The sequence below is a fragment of the Nanorana parkeri genome, unplaced genomic scaffold (assembly GCF_000935625.1).
Source record: "Nanorana parkeri isolate BGI_ZX_2015 unplaced genomic scaffold, ASM93562v1 scaffold679, whole genome shotgun sequence".
NCBI lineage: Eukaryota > Metazoa > Chordata > Amphibia > Anura > Dicroglossidae > Nanorana > Nanorana parkeri.
In genome coordinates, this window is record NW_017306947.1 from 477,740 (window position 1) to 493,618 (window position 15,879).

Here is a 15,879-nt window from a genome sequence, read left to right on the forward strand (position 1 = left end):
ATGCACCACTGGCCTTGAAACCCCCAGTGACTGGCTGGGGAGCCACACACACTCATAATGTCCCCCCATCAGCTGTCCCACACTGCAGTAGGGTCACACCTCACTCAAGCAGGTACAATCAATGACAGAACACCTGGAATTAACCAGATAAATTGCATCTATAATTCAGCCAGGCTACAGCTCTGGCAACACTACATTTCTAGTAGCCATTCCACAAACGGGTGGTAGGGGCTAAATTGTCATTAACAACTTTTTAATCCGAACTGGTAGATCGATTGTCTTCTGCTGCGTTGCCAAACACTGCTTCCGCTGAGGTTTGGTAGTAGTTTGGTATGCTTTAGAAGTTGCTGGCCCCAGTGGTTCGGGTATTGCTTCATTGGATGTTTATCTGTAAATTTGAGCAATGTTCCAAAAATTGTAAGGAGAGTGCGTTTTCTCCTTTCAGTTTTCACATTACTAGTAATGTTAAAGAAAAAATTTGGAATGGCAAATTTATAGATATGTCGCTGTTGCCTTCATCCAAGGAATTATTTAAAGGAGATAAAAAAAGGTTCCAAAGGGCTGGAAGAGAATGAACGTAAACACATTGCCAAGTCTAGTTGCAGGGATTTTAGTATATATTCAAGTGTTTTCAAATTCTCCAACAAGAGTTTAGGATTATTTCAACACATAGATATCATCCTTGAAATTTAGAAAAAAATTTCAGGTTTAGCTTGGTTTTGATATGGTGAAGCCTTCAGATAGAAACTTTTGATACATGCCACATTACATTAGGGTGTAAAAGACATCAGTTTATGTCTAAATCTTCTCTTGCCCCAAAAGCCATTCTCATTTACCAAATTACAAAAAAGCCATCTGTTTTGCCTTTAATGACAATTTGTGTAAATGGAACACAACTTGCAATTATAAGCACAAATGTGACTTTTGTTCTGCACCTCCTGTAGTGAAATGTAGTGTTGGGCTCGATGTTTTAGGGGTGGGGTTCCTCCTTGAAATTCCTACCAGACCTTAAGAGCCTAGTATGCATACTTTTTTTTGACATTGGGTCCTTCCTCCATATTCCTACCAGACCTTAAGGGTCTGGTATGGCTTTGAGGGGGAACCCCACACTTTTTTTTTTACGTGAGTTCGACTCGAACAACGCAAGTTAGTGTGTTCGCTGAACACACAAACTATTAAGGTGCCCCTACACCTGCGATCATCGTACCATAATCGGCAGGTGTATGGGCAGCGTGCAACCTCTTCTACTGTAAGGTCGCACGACATTCGTCTTCACTTTTTCGGCGAGTTGGTGGCGTGGTCGGGAGATGAATGCCGCACGGGCCGGTGTGCGCAAGCGCACACTGCCCGCTCAGCACTGCACTCAGGGGGGAGGGCTTGCGATGATCGCAAGTACGATCTGCCTGTCCAAGATACAACATTTTAATCACCTTACAACCATCGCACAACGAAAGTCGTGCAATGGTTGTAAGGTGTATGGCCAGCTTTAGGGTGTTCGGCGGTCTGTTGTGAAGCCCTAATTGGCTAAAGGCTTGCACCTGACCACAGGTCAGTACTCTGTAAGAGCCATGACTTTGCCCAATCATGGCTCATCTGTCAAACCACACAGTTGGGCAGAGCTACAGTAGCTGTCACCGCTAGCTCCGTCCAATTGTTTATGTTTTGCCGGCATCTGTCAAAATGCCATTATGCGGCGGATGTTGGGATGGGACGGCTTTTTAAAAAAAATATTATTTCTATTTATTTTTTATTGTTTTATCTTTTATTTCGTCGAGTTGTCGTGGTCGTCGTGATTGACCATGGATTACGTCGGTGGATCCATTTTTTTTTTTCCAAATAAAGGATTTTTTCAAACCGTCTGGACTTTTTATTTACAATTTTTATTTAACCCTTTAGTGAATGGGTACGGGTACAAGTACCCCTTTACTCATTCACAAGGTGGTAAGGCTGCATCTGGGTGCCCCTGAACCCCCACAACCAACGCCCCAGGACTTGTGGGGAAGAGGACCTTGTCCCCATCGGCATAGCACCATTCCAGTGCCGAGGGCATGTGGCCTGGTATGGGGGGGGGGGGGGGGCTCGTGCCCCGCCCCCAAAAAACCCACCCTTTCTGGCCCTGCCAGGCCTATGCTCAGATCAAAGGTCTGGTATGGAATTTTATCGGGGACCCCACATTTTTCGCCCCCCTACCAGACCTTAAAGGTCTGGTATGACTCTTGGGGAGAACCCCTACGCTTTTTAAAAAAAATTTAGTCCCTCCTAAAGGGTCTGGTATTGTTTGGGAGGGGGAACAGCACGCTTTAAAATAAAAAAGTCATTTCTTTTTCTTTATAAATGTCAGTTTTTGCTGCAGCAGGTTCTCTACATCGTACAGATGAGCCACTTTACAGGCAGGTTAAGGGGACCCCCCAGGCACTATATTTAAAGGAATTTTTCATTTTCATTGTTAAGGTTTAAGCAATGTTAAAATCACTGTTCCTTTAAAAACTGTATTTTTTTAAAGTTTTTTTTTCATTGATACATGAAAAAAAAAAAAATTTGCCCATAGGATTTAATTGCTAGATTCCTATTGGCTATTTCAATTTGCAATAGCACCGTGTCAGAATAAAGAAAAATAAGAGGAAAAAGCAGTGCTTCTCTCCGGGGCGGCCGGGAGCGGGAACACCCGGGAGACTTTGCTGTCTGGAGATCAGTATCCCTGGTTAGCTGGTAACCAGGGACGCTGATCTCTCAGCAAGTGACCGGAGCAAGCCCAGCTGTCAGAAGCAGGCTGTCGGCTGGCCAATGGCCGACGCTCGGCTAAGTTCGGGAGCTGTACGGGCTACTGTGAATAGCCCGTACAGCAGCCCTTCGGTTCTACTGAACCGAAGGGGTCCTGGGGCCGAAGCTAGCCGAAGGATCGGCCGAAGCTACGGCTAGATCCTTCGGCTGCTTCGTGAATAGAGCCCAAAAAGTCTCCTGCCACTACACCTGTATGTATGACTGAGTTGTAATAGCTTGTTGTAAAGGCTTAGTAATGCTGAGCCTTTGGTTTTATCAGGTTCAGCATTACTAAGCTGCACTGAGGACGGAGTGTCTGGTTTGGACGCTCTGGCCTCATTGTGCGTCTGAACATAAAATGTTGGTGTTTGCACAAAGTTCATGTACCTCTTTGCAACAGGCACATGAATCTGGTACAACCACCGAAATTTTTCACGTAGATGCATGAGGGTATTCTGAAGAGAGTCGCAGATATGAATTCCGTAAATACTGTATAGTAATAAATACATAAATTACACTGTTGCCTTCAGCATATTTGTTTCCATCACATTTACTTGGCACTTCTTTTGGACAACCCAGGTGTTTCAAGGTGTTTCCCAAGTGATTTTTGTGCTCTATAAAAAATTTTTCTCCAATAGCTCATTGAGTAACATGGATCAATCCCATAATGTTAGGTAGTTTTTTTCTTTTATTGGACTTTTGCCACTACTCAAAAGTTTTTTTTTGCCTGCTTGCTACTCCTGAACTCATTCAGTCTATGTACAGGTATGGCCACTACATGAGGCTGTGCCTTTAATTTTGCCTAGTGTCCAACTTCCGAGAGGCAGGAGCTATAGCTAGGTGTTAAAGACTGGAAAACTACTAGAGAAAAAAATTGTAAGTGAAAAACAAAACCTTTTGTTTTTCATAATCTGGTGATATAATCTTTTTTTCTTATATGTTACCCTAGCAACTAATTAGTTTTAGCATTTTTTCTATTTAGTCAAGGATCAGAGGTCACTTACAGACTGCCATGTCAACTGGCTTATCTTGCAAACTGGGTTGATTTACTAAAGGAATAGAGGCTGTTCACCTAGCAAAGTGAGTGTTCACTGTGGAAAGTTAGTTTACTTTGCAAAGTGGATGTTAGTAATAGGGTGAAGCTGTGTTCACTTTAACAACCCAATCAAGTGCGAGCAAAATAAAAGTACAGACTCTTGTAATATCTTCCACAGGAGCCAACTCTTTACACTGTAAGAGCCGCCATCATTTTGGACCAGGATGGGCATCGACTTCTGGCTAAAGTAAAACTGAGTGCAAATTGCATGTGTGTGCCACTATATTCTTGTGTGCGAATGACACATTTCCTCTGCACAAACTACTATCTTCAGCTTTCACCAGTGTGACTAAAGCACTAAACAAAGCAATCCAGTTAAATATTTCCTTTTAATATACTGTAGTTGATGCATCGATTAAGTTGTTCTATTCTTAGGCAGAAATAGAAAATTTAGTTTATTCCCTTTTGGATTTCTTTTAGTATTACAGAGAGGGAAGGGTGAAAACCTCTGTCAGATTTTAGTTCTGTCTGAGGCTCCATTGAGGAGATTTACCCTACCTGCCTACTTTTGGGGAAAAGATGTCACAAGGACAGAAAGTGACAGTAAGTAAAGCAAATGTATTTAGTAGAGTGCGGTGGGGTCAGAATATCTGTCAGGCTTCTTATGGTGTCACAAGGACAGGAATTGAGGGAAACTCTCCCCAGTGAGGACACAAATGCCAATACAACTTTAAAAAAAGTTCTGACTACCCTCTCTTTTGAAAACAAGTGTTGCTTCACTATAGCAGTGAGGGTCAGCCAAGTGAGTAGGCCATGGGTTGCTGTCCAGGTGAGAAGATCCAGAGTCTTCAAGGCTAACACACAGTGACTTATTCATGTTATTCATGAGACATAGTCATGTTTGCGACTCAGGGCTTGTTCACACCATGTCCACACCAAATCTGGATGCATTTCTGCAAACACGGTGCAGTGCGTTTTTGACACGTTCTGGTGCGATATTTACATTTTTTGTAGTTTAAAATAGGCTTTCAGGTGCGGTCCAGTGTGTTCCAGTGCATCTGCATGCATTGTGATGCATTAACCAAACACACCAGAAAAAATGGTAAGAGCACTACTGGGGGTGCAAATTAATGTTGTTGGTGGTGTAAGGTGTGCGGTCTCCTTTAACAGATAGAGGACCCCTGCCTACAGAATAAACAAGGAAAAAACAAAAGGAGCGCAAGTACCAAAAAATTATTAAAGGAGAACTATGGGGTTAGGGCTTTTCCCCACAGTTCTCCTTAGCTGTAGCTCGCGGTATACTGAGATGCTGAAGCGGATCCCGACAATTATCCGCCCAGCTGTGTGAGTGACAGCTGGCTCTGCCTATCTAGAGGCAGAGCCAGCTGTACCCGCCCCCTCCCTGTCTGTTCCGCCAGTCAGCGCTGGAGGAGGGGGGAATCCAGCCCCTCCCCTGTCACGGCAGAGAGCTGTGACAGGATTGAGAAGTGAGCGAATGCCGGTATGTGTTCGCTCACCTCCCGATCTACTGAGCCGACCTGTGACAGTCACATTGTCACAGGTCAGCTGGAACTATGAGGTGAGTGAAAAGCACTCACCTCATAGTTCTCCTTTAATGATTTGATGTAATACATTACATACATTTTTAATAGTTTAAAATAGGCTTTCAGGTGCGGTCCAGTGTGTTCCAGTGCATCTGCATGCATTGTGATGCATTAAGATGCATTTGGTGTGTTCCGCACCAGAACGGTGCATACAGTATTTTTTTCTTCCGCACCGGAATGGGCTGCACTGGTTTGAACAGAGCCCATAAATGCCATGGGAATACATTGGGATGCATTTTAGGTGCAGACAAAAATTTTCTGGTCTGGATCTGGTCCGAACATTGAGTGAACAAGCCCTCACTGCACATATTTCCTGACATTTCCCGTAATTTCTCAACTGCGCAGTTTTTGGATCCAGCATTTGCAACATTAAAAGACCTCCAAACTGTCACATATTCTAGAAGTGCCCCTGAGATAAGATATCGCAAAGATAATTCACCTTTACATCCTCAAGTCAGCTGGGGCACTTTGGGACTTTTCGGCTGTCATCCTGGAGGTTCTGAGCAAGTGTTGAATGTGCCCTGGCGTGCTTTGATTTAATGAAGGACAACTGAATCTTAAATAAGGGTTGGGTTTATTTACAAATAGGGGTAAATATAGATTCTGATATATTAACAATAGGGAGAGGGAATTTGGATGGGGAGGGATAAGATTTGAGGTAAAGATCATTCGGCCAGCATCATCATTCTCATTCATTCATACATGCCAGGGCCTTCACTCTCTCTTTGGTACACTCCCATCAAATATGTCTCAGTGAATCGCATTCTGATTGTAGAGTCCAGAAAGACTTGTACACAACATCATGAAAGGTTACCACTGTTCCAGCTTGTGAGTTAGGTTTGTGCAGATGATTACACAGGGAGAAGGCTTGATCACATGCCCCTGCCCCCTCCCCAGCATGCGTGCTGCATTCTAAGGGCTACCATCAGGGGAGGTACAGCCATCACTCTTGTACCGGGCTCGGACCCATCAAGTGAGCAGGGGGGCCCAAGCCGACACCGGCTGCCCCTAGGAAAGAAGGATGGTCCTTCCCACTTGCCATAGTAACCAATAGATGGACAGGCTCCTCCCGTCCTTCCCTAAAGGTGTCCTGGCCCCATGCATGGAAGGAGGAAATGGAGCCTCTCCATAAACTAGTTGGCATGGAGAGTGGGCGGAGGCGTTTACTGGGCCAATCAGGGTCCCATCTGCTTTTGCTTAGGGTCCGCCCACCCCGTGATTAGGCTCCACCCCTGCATCTCTCGCAGTCCTCGTCTTTGGGAGGTGCTGAAAGGGGTGAGCAGCTTAGAAGAAAAGGGATGCACAGTGTAAGATGAAGTATTGAAAAGTGTGCAGAAGTTAATAGTGTTGGAAGAGGGTGGCAGCCTGCTGCCTTCTTCTAACACTGTTAACTTTTTTACCCTCTGCATTCCTATTCCTACACTGCTCACCTCTGCACCCCCTGCTACAAATAAAGCAAAGTGTGAGCAGGATAGAAAGAGAGATGCAGAGGTGAGCAGAGTAGGAACAGGGATGCAGAGGTAAGCAGAATAGGAACAGGGATGCAGGGGGTGCAGAGGTGAGCAGAATAGGGAGAGGGGTGCAGAGGTGAGCAAAGTAAGAAGAGGAATGCAGGGGTGAGCAGTTTTAAAAGAAGGTTGCAGGGGCAACCTTTGTTGGAAAAAGGGGGCAGAGGTAAACCTGGGTGCTGGGGGTCTGTGCTCGTGGTGTCTTGGAAGCTGGGTGTCAGACTGTTGGGAGACACTAGTGTCAACTCTACACCTGCAGTAGTGGAGCGATCACACAAAATCAAGAAACGGTGCAGAGAGGGAGACAGTGACAACATGGGTGAGTGGAGGAGACCTGCGCTGAAGGACACACGTAGCACTGCATGCAATGAACGGATGTGCCACCTGCCTAGTGCCTGCTATACATGTCTATCAATCTACCTCGTAATGATAGCATAACTGCAAGGTAGATCAACAGACATATATGGCAGGCACTAAAAAAAAGTGTATGCTCGTAAATAAATGTATGGGAATACATATTTTACATTTCCATGTGTTTATTATATAAATACAAGTATTGGAATGCAGAACATATATTTCCATACTTTTATTGTATTTTCAATGGGCTGCCTTAAAGTGGAAGTAAAATGTGTTCATAAAAAAATTGCTAATGGGAAGGTTTTGATAGGAAAGACTGTCTACATCTCTTCTACCAAAAAAGCTCCTACCTGCCTGTCAGCAATTTTTCTTTTCAGTGCACCGACCCAGCATGCTGGAATTAAGTAATTCCAATGCACAGGAGTTACATCATGCCAGCCAGCCAAAGAACCCGGAAGAAGACCAGAAGAAGATGGCAGTGCCAGCGAGGGAGGGGAGAGCAGACCGCAATTTAGAAGGGGATTGTCTGCAAGTAAGTCAGCCATAATGTGCTGTGCATTATAACACATTATGGCAATCACCTCTGAAGCTCTATTTTTTTAATAACCACTTTACTTCTACTTTAAGGAAGGTTTTGGAAGAAAACTACTGGGCCTTGGCCTCACTAAGGGTGAGAACCTCTGCTCTATTCCTCCTGTACATTAGAGCATGATGCAGCATCTCACTGTGTGCTACTTAGGCCCTGTCAGGTAGGATGTAGGGGGACCCAAGATTTCTAATGGCGGCCCTGTGCATTCCTATACAGTTGTGTGCCAGCAGGGGACTTGGACTGTCCCAGGGGATAACAACTCTCAGGCATCCATTTATCCTTTAGTGTCCTTTCTCCAGGAGCTCTGTGTTATTTAACCACTTCCCGGCCGGCCGTTGTAAAAAAACGGCCGGCCAGGAGCTCTCTAGATCTGAGCGGGCGTCTTTAAACGTCGGCTCAGCCACGCCCCTCAGCTACGGCGCACACCAGTGGGAAATGCCTGGTTTTTAAAAACAGGCAGCGATGCCTGTTAACATACAAGCGATCCGCCGACTATAGAGCCGGCGGATCGCTTGTATGAGGTCCCTGTACGTGCGGCTCCGCTGTCACGCTGTGACCAGCATTGTGCCTCTCTGACAGGGGATCAGAGGGAGATCGGTACATGAACTCCCTCCGGTCCCCTGTCCGCTGTCAGAATGCGGAAGTGATGTATATTACATCACTTCCGCATTCTTGTGTCACTCTCCAGCTTCAGATGCTAGGTCCTAGGTGACATTAGGGGTCTTGGAGACCCCTTGATGTCTCCATAAAGAGGACCTGTCACTTCTTTGGCTATCACATAAGGGGGTTTCTTAGCCTCTATGGGATAGCAAAAAATAGGGGGGGGGGAATTAAAGTTTCCCCCCTCAAAAATGTAAAGTTACACATAAAAACATTTTTTGTTAAAGTCTCCACCCCTACATACACGCATGCAAACAGGTGTTGGGTGCGCATACGCGCGAAAACGACGATTGCGCCCATTACGCAGCACATGTTACATATCGTTGCGAACGTCGGAATGAGAGCAATAAGTCTAGGGCCATAAATCACTGATAACACTAAACTGATGGGCGGTAAAAGCTTTTAAAGAGTCGCCTATGGCCATTTTTGGGTATGGTAGGTTTTTTTGCGATTTTCGCTGGTGCGCGCAATTTTAAAGCTTGACATGTTTTGTGTCTATTTACCCAACGTGACCCCGTCTTTTATATTTTGCCAAAAATTTTGGTAATAACTGTTTTATAACATAACGTAGGGAAAACAGGTTTTTTTCCCCAAAAATTTTCGGTACTTTTTTATTTATATAGTGGAAAATAAAAACCCCAGTGGTGATTAAATACCACCAAAAGGAAGATATACCTGTCCCCAAAACATGGTATAAAATGTATTTCAGTGCAGCGTTGCATGATGGAATAAATGTAATTCAAAGTACCGCAGCGCTGAATACTGAAAAATGGCCTGGCCAGGAAGGGGGTCTAAACACCTGGCCTTGAAGTGGTTAATAGCCTTATCACTTAGCCACATGGTGATTGTTCTTGCAGGAGGCAGGGAATACTTTTATATCAAAGCTGTTACATGTACATCAATTTCATCAGCCCCAACAGCAAGCTTGTGACAATTCAGAGACCGTGCATGCTAGACACAGTCCACAGAAACAATATTATACAAAACTGTGGGGTTCCCCCTGAATTCCTACCAGACCCCCAATGCCAAAAACAATAAAGCGTGCGGTCCCCGCTAAAATTCCTTACAAGTAGTTGTTATTAATAATAACAACATCAACTCGGCTTCCAGAGCCGAATGGTATTCGTTTGGGAGCTCCTGAATACCATTCGGGAACAGAGTTCCTATTATGACAGGTCTCTGGTCCTGAATGCCTACAAATGGGCGGAACAAGTCCCATGATGTCACAACTCCCTCCGTCCATTTGTTGATATTCAGGTCCAAAGCTGTAATTTTATAGCGACAGTTTGTCGGGGTCAGTGGGCGGCAGGTCTTTTTTTTCCGGCAAGTCGCGTCCATTGGTCTTCGTGATTGGCATGGATCTATATAGCTGGACAACGTGATTGACAATGGATTCAATCGATAAACACTTTTTGGGTTTTTTATCTTTAACCCCTTCGTGACTGACGACGTACAGTGTACGTCGCCAGCATCGGGGCTGTTTATACAGACTCCCGGTGACTTTTGCCGCCGGGACTCTGTTTAAACTTGTAGAGCCGACTGTCGGCTTTACAACAGAAGCGATCCTGGCGACTTACCTGTCGCCAGATCGCTTCTGCGTCCCGAAGAAGGGGCCGCCCCCCCCATTGGGGGGTTTTACGTCATTTTCAGGCCTAAAATGTGGAATATAACATGGGTGCAAAAATGGAAAAAAGGGCCTCAGTCATGAAGGGGTTAAATAAAGGAATTGTCAAGAACGGTTTTCTGTTTTTCTCCTAATAAAGGACTGTTTTTTGGTGTTGTGTGTTTATTTACTATTTGGTGAATGAGTAGGGGTAACAACTACCCATTACTCATTCACAAGGGGGGGGGGATCAGGAAGGGGGGCACTCAGATTTAGATGAGCCCCCCTGCCCGCAGACCCCCACAACCCTGGCCCCGTGATTGTCCTCATTGACATGGAGACAATTTCAATTTGGAATGAAGCGCTTCTAAGCCTAAGCTTCTAAACCACAGTCCTATGTGATGAATGCACTGTACCACGCAAAATCGCACCTACCGCAAATTCTGGTGTGGGAGGTGTGTTGCATTGCCATTTATATGAATGGCACCCCAAACGCACTTCCCACCTACAGTTGGTTCGCACGCACCGGAAAGCGTGGTACTGCAATGCCATGTGTTCCAGTGCAGTGCGACTTGGGTCATGACTTAATGACCAAGGGCAAATGTGGGTCCTGAGGTTACACAGGTTGAGAACCACTGCTTTAAACAAACTTCACTTTCAGTAAATTCTCCCTATGTACACTAGGGACTGTGCCCATATTGATGTATGCATTACAGCCATATAGTGAACACTGTAAGGATATGATCTGCTTATCTCCACACAATCACTGCTAGATTGGGACAAGACAACACACATTTTAAGTATACTCAAATGTCTCTCTAATATAGAGTACACTATACGCTACACAGAAAGTACAGAAAAAACTGCACTATCAACTGTACAGTCAGGCATGAGATGGTTGTAACCTGATACAGACTAGATCAGCTCGTCCTTGGAGAGAAACAGACATCCTGGGTGATCTTTAGACCTGGGAGCAACCAGAATTGAGTAACCTGTGGAACAGAAGCATCAGATTTTTCTGTACAATAACAGAAATATTACGGGAAAGAAAAAAGACATAGCAGCCATTAGGGGTTCCTGTAAGATAGGTATGGATGCGCCTTTTCCCCCTCCTGATAAACGGTAGTAAAAAATATTGAATCATTTTTATGATGCTCAGTGACAAAGTAGACAGATATGTCTTAGAAACAGTGATTCTGCACTGCTGATTGTAACAATCATGCTGCTATAGAAAAGGTCTCTGACGGCTTAAGTGGCAGCTCTAAAAACAAAAAGATTGGCATTTTTCTCTTGCAACCCCCTCCCACCACCACCACTCTTGTTCATCTATGTTTTTTATGCCCTGCATGAATTGCTTTAATTTCCTGAGATGCATTCTTTCTTAAAATGACCTTTCTTTCTCCCTCAGTATTATGATGACACATTCCCTTCCCACATGGAACAGAGAGAATTTGAAAGAAGAGTATTCCATAAGACACAAAGATCTGAAAGTAAGAGACAAATCGCCGTGTGTCAATGTGGGGGACCTGACAGCTAAAACATTGACATTCTCCTGACCTACAGAAAATTGTATCTAATTATTTAACAGAAATTTACGTGTGCAAAATTATCCTGTATAAAGTCTTTTCACAACACTTAAAGTTGCTCTAAACCTATTCTAAGAAATCTCATATAAGCTTTAAAGTGACCCTGTCACCACAATGTTACTTATAAACAAATGGCAGCCCTGTAAAAAGCATCTACTGGAGACTTGCCTTTTCGGTAGCTCGTGGTTAAGGCTAGGTTATCGCGTGAATTTAGCCACATGTGCAGTGAGAGAGGACTCCTCTCTGCCTCATGACAGTTGTAGGCAAAGAAAGATGTGCACGTTACCAGAATCAACATGCACAGCTCTTTCTAAGGCTGGGCACACACCTTACAACCATCGCAAGACTTTTGTCTTGCGATGGTTGTAAGTTAATTTAAAAAAAGTACAATCTGCCTATCTTGGACAGGCAGATCGTACTTGGACTGATCGCAAGCCCGCCCCCTGCTGAGGGGCAGGCTTCCGATGACCGCAATGCTGAACGGGCAGTGTGCGCTTGCGCACACCGGCCCGTGTGGCTTTTATCTTGCGAACATCTTGCGATGTACGGCTAGTTTTCGAACATGTTCCTAAGGTAAAAGTCGTGCGACCTTACACTAGCAGAGGTAGCATGGCTCCCACACACCTTACGATAATCGTACGATCGCGGGATTTCCTGCGATTATCGTAAGGTGTGTGGGCACCTTAAGTGACAGGAAGTGTGACTCGAGACAAGAGCAATGGGAGCGAGCACAGCAGACTTTCTAAATGGGTTAAAATAGTAAGACTTTATTTTAAAACATAAATAAATGTAGCTTTTGGAGAATGTTCACTGTGTAGATGTATATAAAGAAAAAAAAGCTGAGGGTTTTGTGTCGCTTTAAGCAAACTAAAAGTCATCCAGTTAGGAATAGGGTCTATCTTATAAAATAACTCTTATGAGCACTATTTATATTTAAAATGGCTACACAGCACAATCTCAGGGTAGTTTGAAAAATACATCCCTGATTAAAATGACTGAACTGTAGCCCATTGTACAGACAACCTCTTAATTTGTCTACTGAACATGCCTAAAGAAGAAGAAAGACCTACATTCCTAGGATTTGGTCGGATTTTTCCCTGTCCGATTCTGCTTAAAGTCGACCTCACCTGTAAGGCTTCTGGCATGCTTGCCTTGGCGTAGATGACATCACTGGGCCTTCTCGCAGGATCTTTGGAAAGCTAGAAATCTCAAATTCCATAAAAATATAATGTGATATGTTGAGGAATGCACTCACAGGATTTGGGATCCTCAGCTTTTCCAGAAGGGCCAGAAGGCCCAGTGACATGACTTGCATTTGAATGTCTTTATTTGTTGATTCATTTATTTTTCTTTAACAATGTCTTATTTGGGGTGTTGTGGGCTAGCCAATAAAGAGACCTCTTTTCTTCTCCTTTCTAACCTACAATCTGTCTATAAATGTTCAACAGCATAATGCCCCATGTTAGGGAAACGTTTTCTCAGTGCAGTTAAACAACGTTATGCTTCCCACGTTACTTTTTCCTGTTTAGTTGTTGAGGGGCTTAGTTGCATTTACACGTGTTTTTAAATGTTAACATGCATAGCTGTGTAAAACTGGGCTATACGGACCCGGGACACAGAAATTTCTAGTTTAGGTAAACACTTCTAGACTGAAGGTACCTTGACACTCCTGGGCATCTGGGTCTGCATTCAGTCATAGAAGAGCATTTTAGGAGTCCAGATGTGTTTAGAAATGAGCTCCAAACTCACCTCAACTCATGTTTTTTCAACATAGTGTTTATGAGGCCTCAGTACATCTGGTGACTCTAAAAGCTGATCTCCGCTATACATAAAAATGTAATACTTAAGAGCCATCAGATAAGTGCTTTTTTTTCAAAAGGTTTATTGTTTTGTCATTTTATGAGCACATTGTGTAGACTCAAGTAAACAAATCGTATCGCAACCACCGCAGGTGGGGAATACAAGATATAACATTTACATTATATATAAAATGTAGTATCATTCTAATCCAAAATTATCAAAATATAAAAGTATAAAACACAACATCAATTCAAGCAAAGTCCAGTACAGGTAACAGTGTCCAACATTTGTAGGGAATTACCAGATAGTGTGGACTTTGAGACAAGGACTCAGAGAAGTGACCTGAGCTGGTCGGTTCCAAAAGAAAAAGGGGGAGGGGAGAGGCATATCAAGATAAGGGGACAGGAGGAGAAGTACAGTGGAGAAGGACAGGTTTTAGATGAAGGGGTAGGGAGAGGAAGGCAGAAGATAAGGAGGCTAAGTATAAGAGCCGAAGGGTAGAAACATCGAGCTGTTAAAGTGTTCTTCCGAGCTCCACATTTTTAAATGGACAAGGAATCTGCACCAAAGGAGGGAGGAAGGTATGACTCAATCCATGGCTCCCACAATTTCCGAAATGGCTCCATCGCATCCCTCTGAATGGCAGTGAGTTTCTCAAAAAACATCACACGTGATACTCTAGACTTAACTTCACCAAAAGGGAGGTCAGGGGACTTCCAAGATTTCGCAATGACTCGCTTAGCCTCTGTGAGGATGATCAAGCGACCAAATGCTATCGGAACTCCTCGATGTTTCGTAGGTGCAGAGGCTAAAAAGAATAAAGGATAATTAGCATGTAGAAATGATGGATCAAATGATTGTGGAAAATGGGTCTCTTGAAGACAAACAATATCTGCCCTAATTTGCTGGAAATATCTAAAGGCTTTAGATCTTTTGATAGGTTGGTTAAATCCTTTAACATTGAGGGATACCACTTTAATTGCCATTAGGAGAGGGGTATGTGGAAAGGTGGGAGGGGAAGGAGGGAAAAGAGACAGACTGGGGAGAGAGGGAAGTGTTGGAGGGAAGTTGAGGATAGAGATGGGAGGATGGGGAGGGAGCAAAAGAACCAAACAGTGGAAACACCTAGGTCACAGTGTCTATGCGCTGAGTCAATCAGGGTAGGTCGTTCACTCATCCAGGACCTGGATTAACACCAAGCCCAAGGTAGTGAAGGTCGGGGTGCATGAAAATTACCAGAACGGGAACAAGACCTATTAAACGTTTCAAACATTAAAGTGCCCATCACAATATCACTCGTAGCTATTTAACGATGCAATAGGTGGGTGAGCAGACAGACATGGAGAGAACTAGGGGAAATAATAATAACACAAGAGATGTCAAACAGAGTGGAGCAAAAGCTGTCGTCCCAGGTGGGCACCCGGGTAGAAGTACCCATGAGCAGTAGTGTAATTACTCAGTTCGATGGTAGGGGAGCCCAGGACTGACAAAGTTAATGACAACAATATATGCCACTCCCGAAAACCGAAGCGGAGCCGGCCGGCTCGCTCGACATAAACTGTAAATAGTACCTCCCGTGGTATGATGACATATTGAGCAGGAAAACAACCAATTCAACTTTAAGTCCACTACCACTGTACCGCATGAATCAAGCGGTGTCGGGGTCGAAAGTGTGCATGACAGCTCTCGACAAGCAATAGGGTGAGCAGGCCTGTTGGTAAGGTCATCCGAATGTCCCAGGGGTAGATGGAGGCTGGGTCGTCTTCCAAGGAGTTGCAGAGTGTAAGGGTAGGTTGGTCGATGATTTGGTAGGTCGCTCTCCTCTAGTGTTTGATGGGGAAGAGGGGGGACCAGCTGCAGCCATTACATCTGTACGCCCCAGCATTTGCAACGAATCTAGGCAGCTATTCAGGTCATCCACGGTAGTAAAGGTGTAGGTTTTCCCGTCATAGAAAAACTGCAACTTAAAGGGGAAGCCCCATCAATACCTGATCCTCTTCGCTTGGAGCTCTTAAAGCAGGGGGCGAAATTCCCTTCTGCGGGCGATGGTAGCCGGCGAGAGATCCGAGAATATCTGGTAAGCAAATCCCTGGAACTCCAAAGTCCCAGCCTCTCTAGCCGCCTGAAGAAGACGTTCTTTAGAGTGGTAGTAATGGAGGCGCACGATGATATCACGTGGAGGGCCCTCCTGCGTGCGTTTGGTAAGCGCTCTGTGAATCCTGTCAAACTCTAACCTTTCAATGGGAATGTCCGGTGCCAGCTCTTGGAATAGTGCTGTCATCGTTGATTGTAGATCCAGGACCGACTCAGGGACCCCTCGGATGCGGAGATTTGACCTGCGGTCCCGGTTCTCAGAATCCTCCAGCTGTGTGAGGA

At 44.5% G+C, this 15,879-nt stretch overlaps 1 protein-coding gene across 1 annotated transcript in view; it reads left to right on the forward strand.

Moving 5' to 3' along the window:
• LOC108792755 (coatomer subunit zeta-2-like) overlaps positions 1-15,879 on the forward strand; it is a 28,526-nt gene that overhangs the window by 629 nt on the left and 12,018 nt on the right. Inside the window, exons 2-3 of the mRNA XM_018563597.1 lie at positions 3,975-4,043; positions 11,526-11,607. Coding sequence (XP_018419099.1) covers positions 3,975-4,043; positions 11,526-11,607 — 151 coding nt within the window. The remainder of the gene's footprint in view (positions 1-3,974; positions 4,044-11,525; positions 11,608-15,879) is intronic.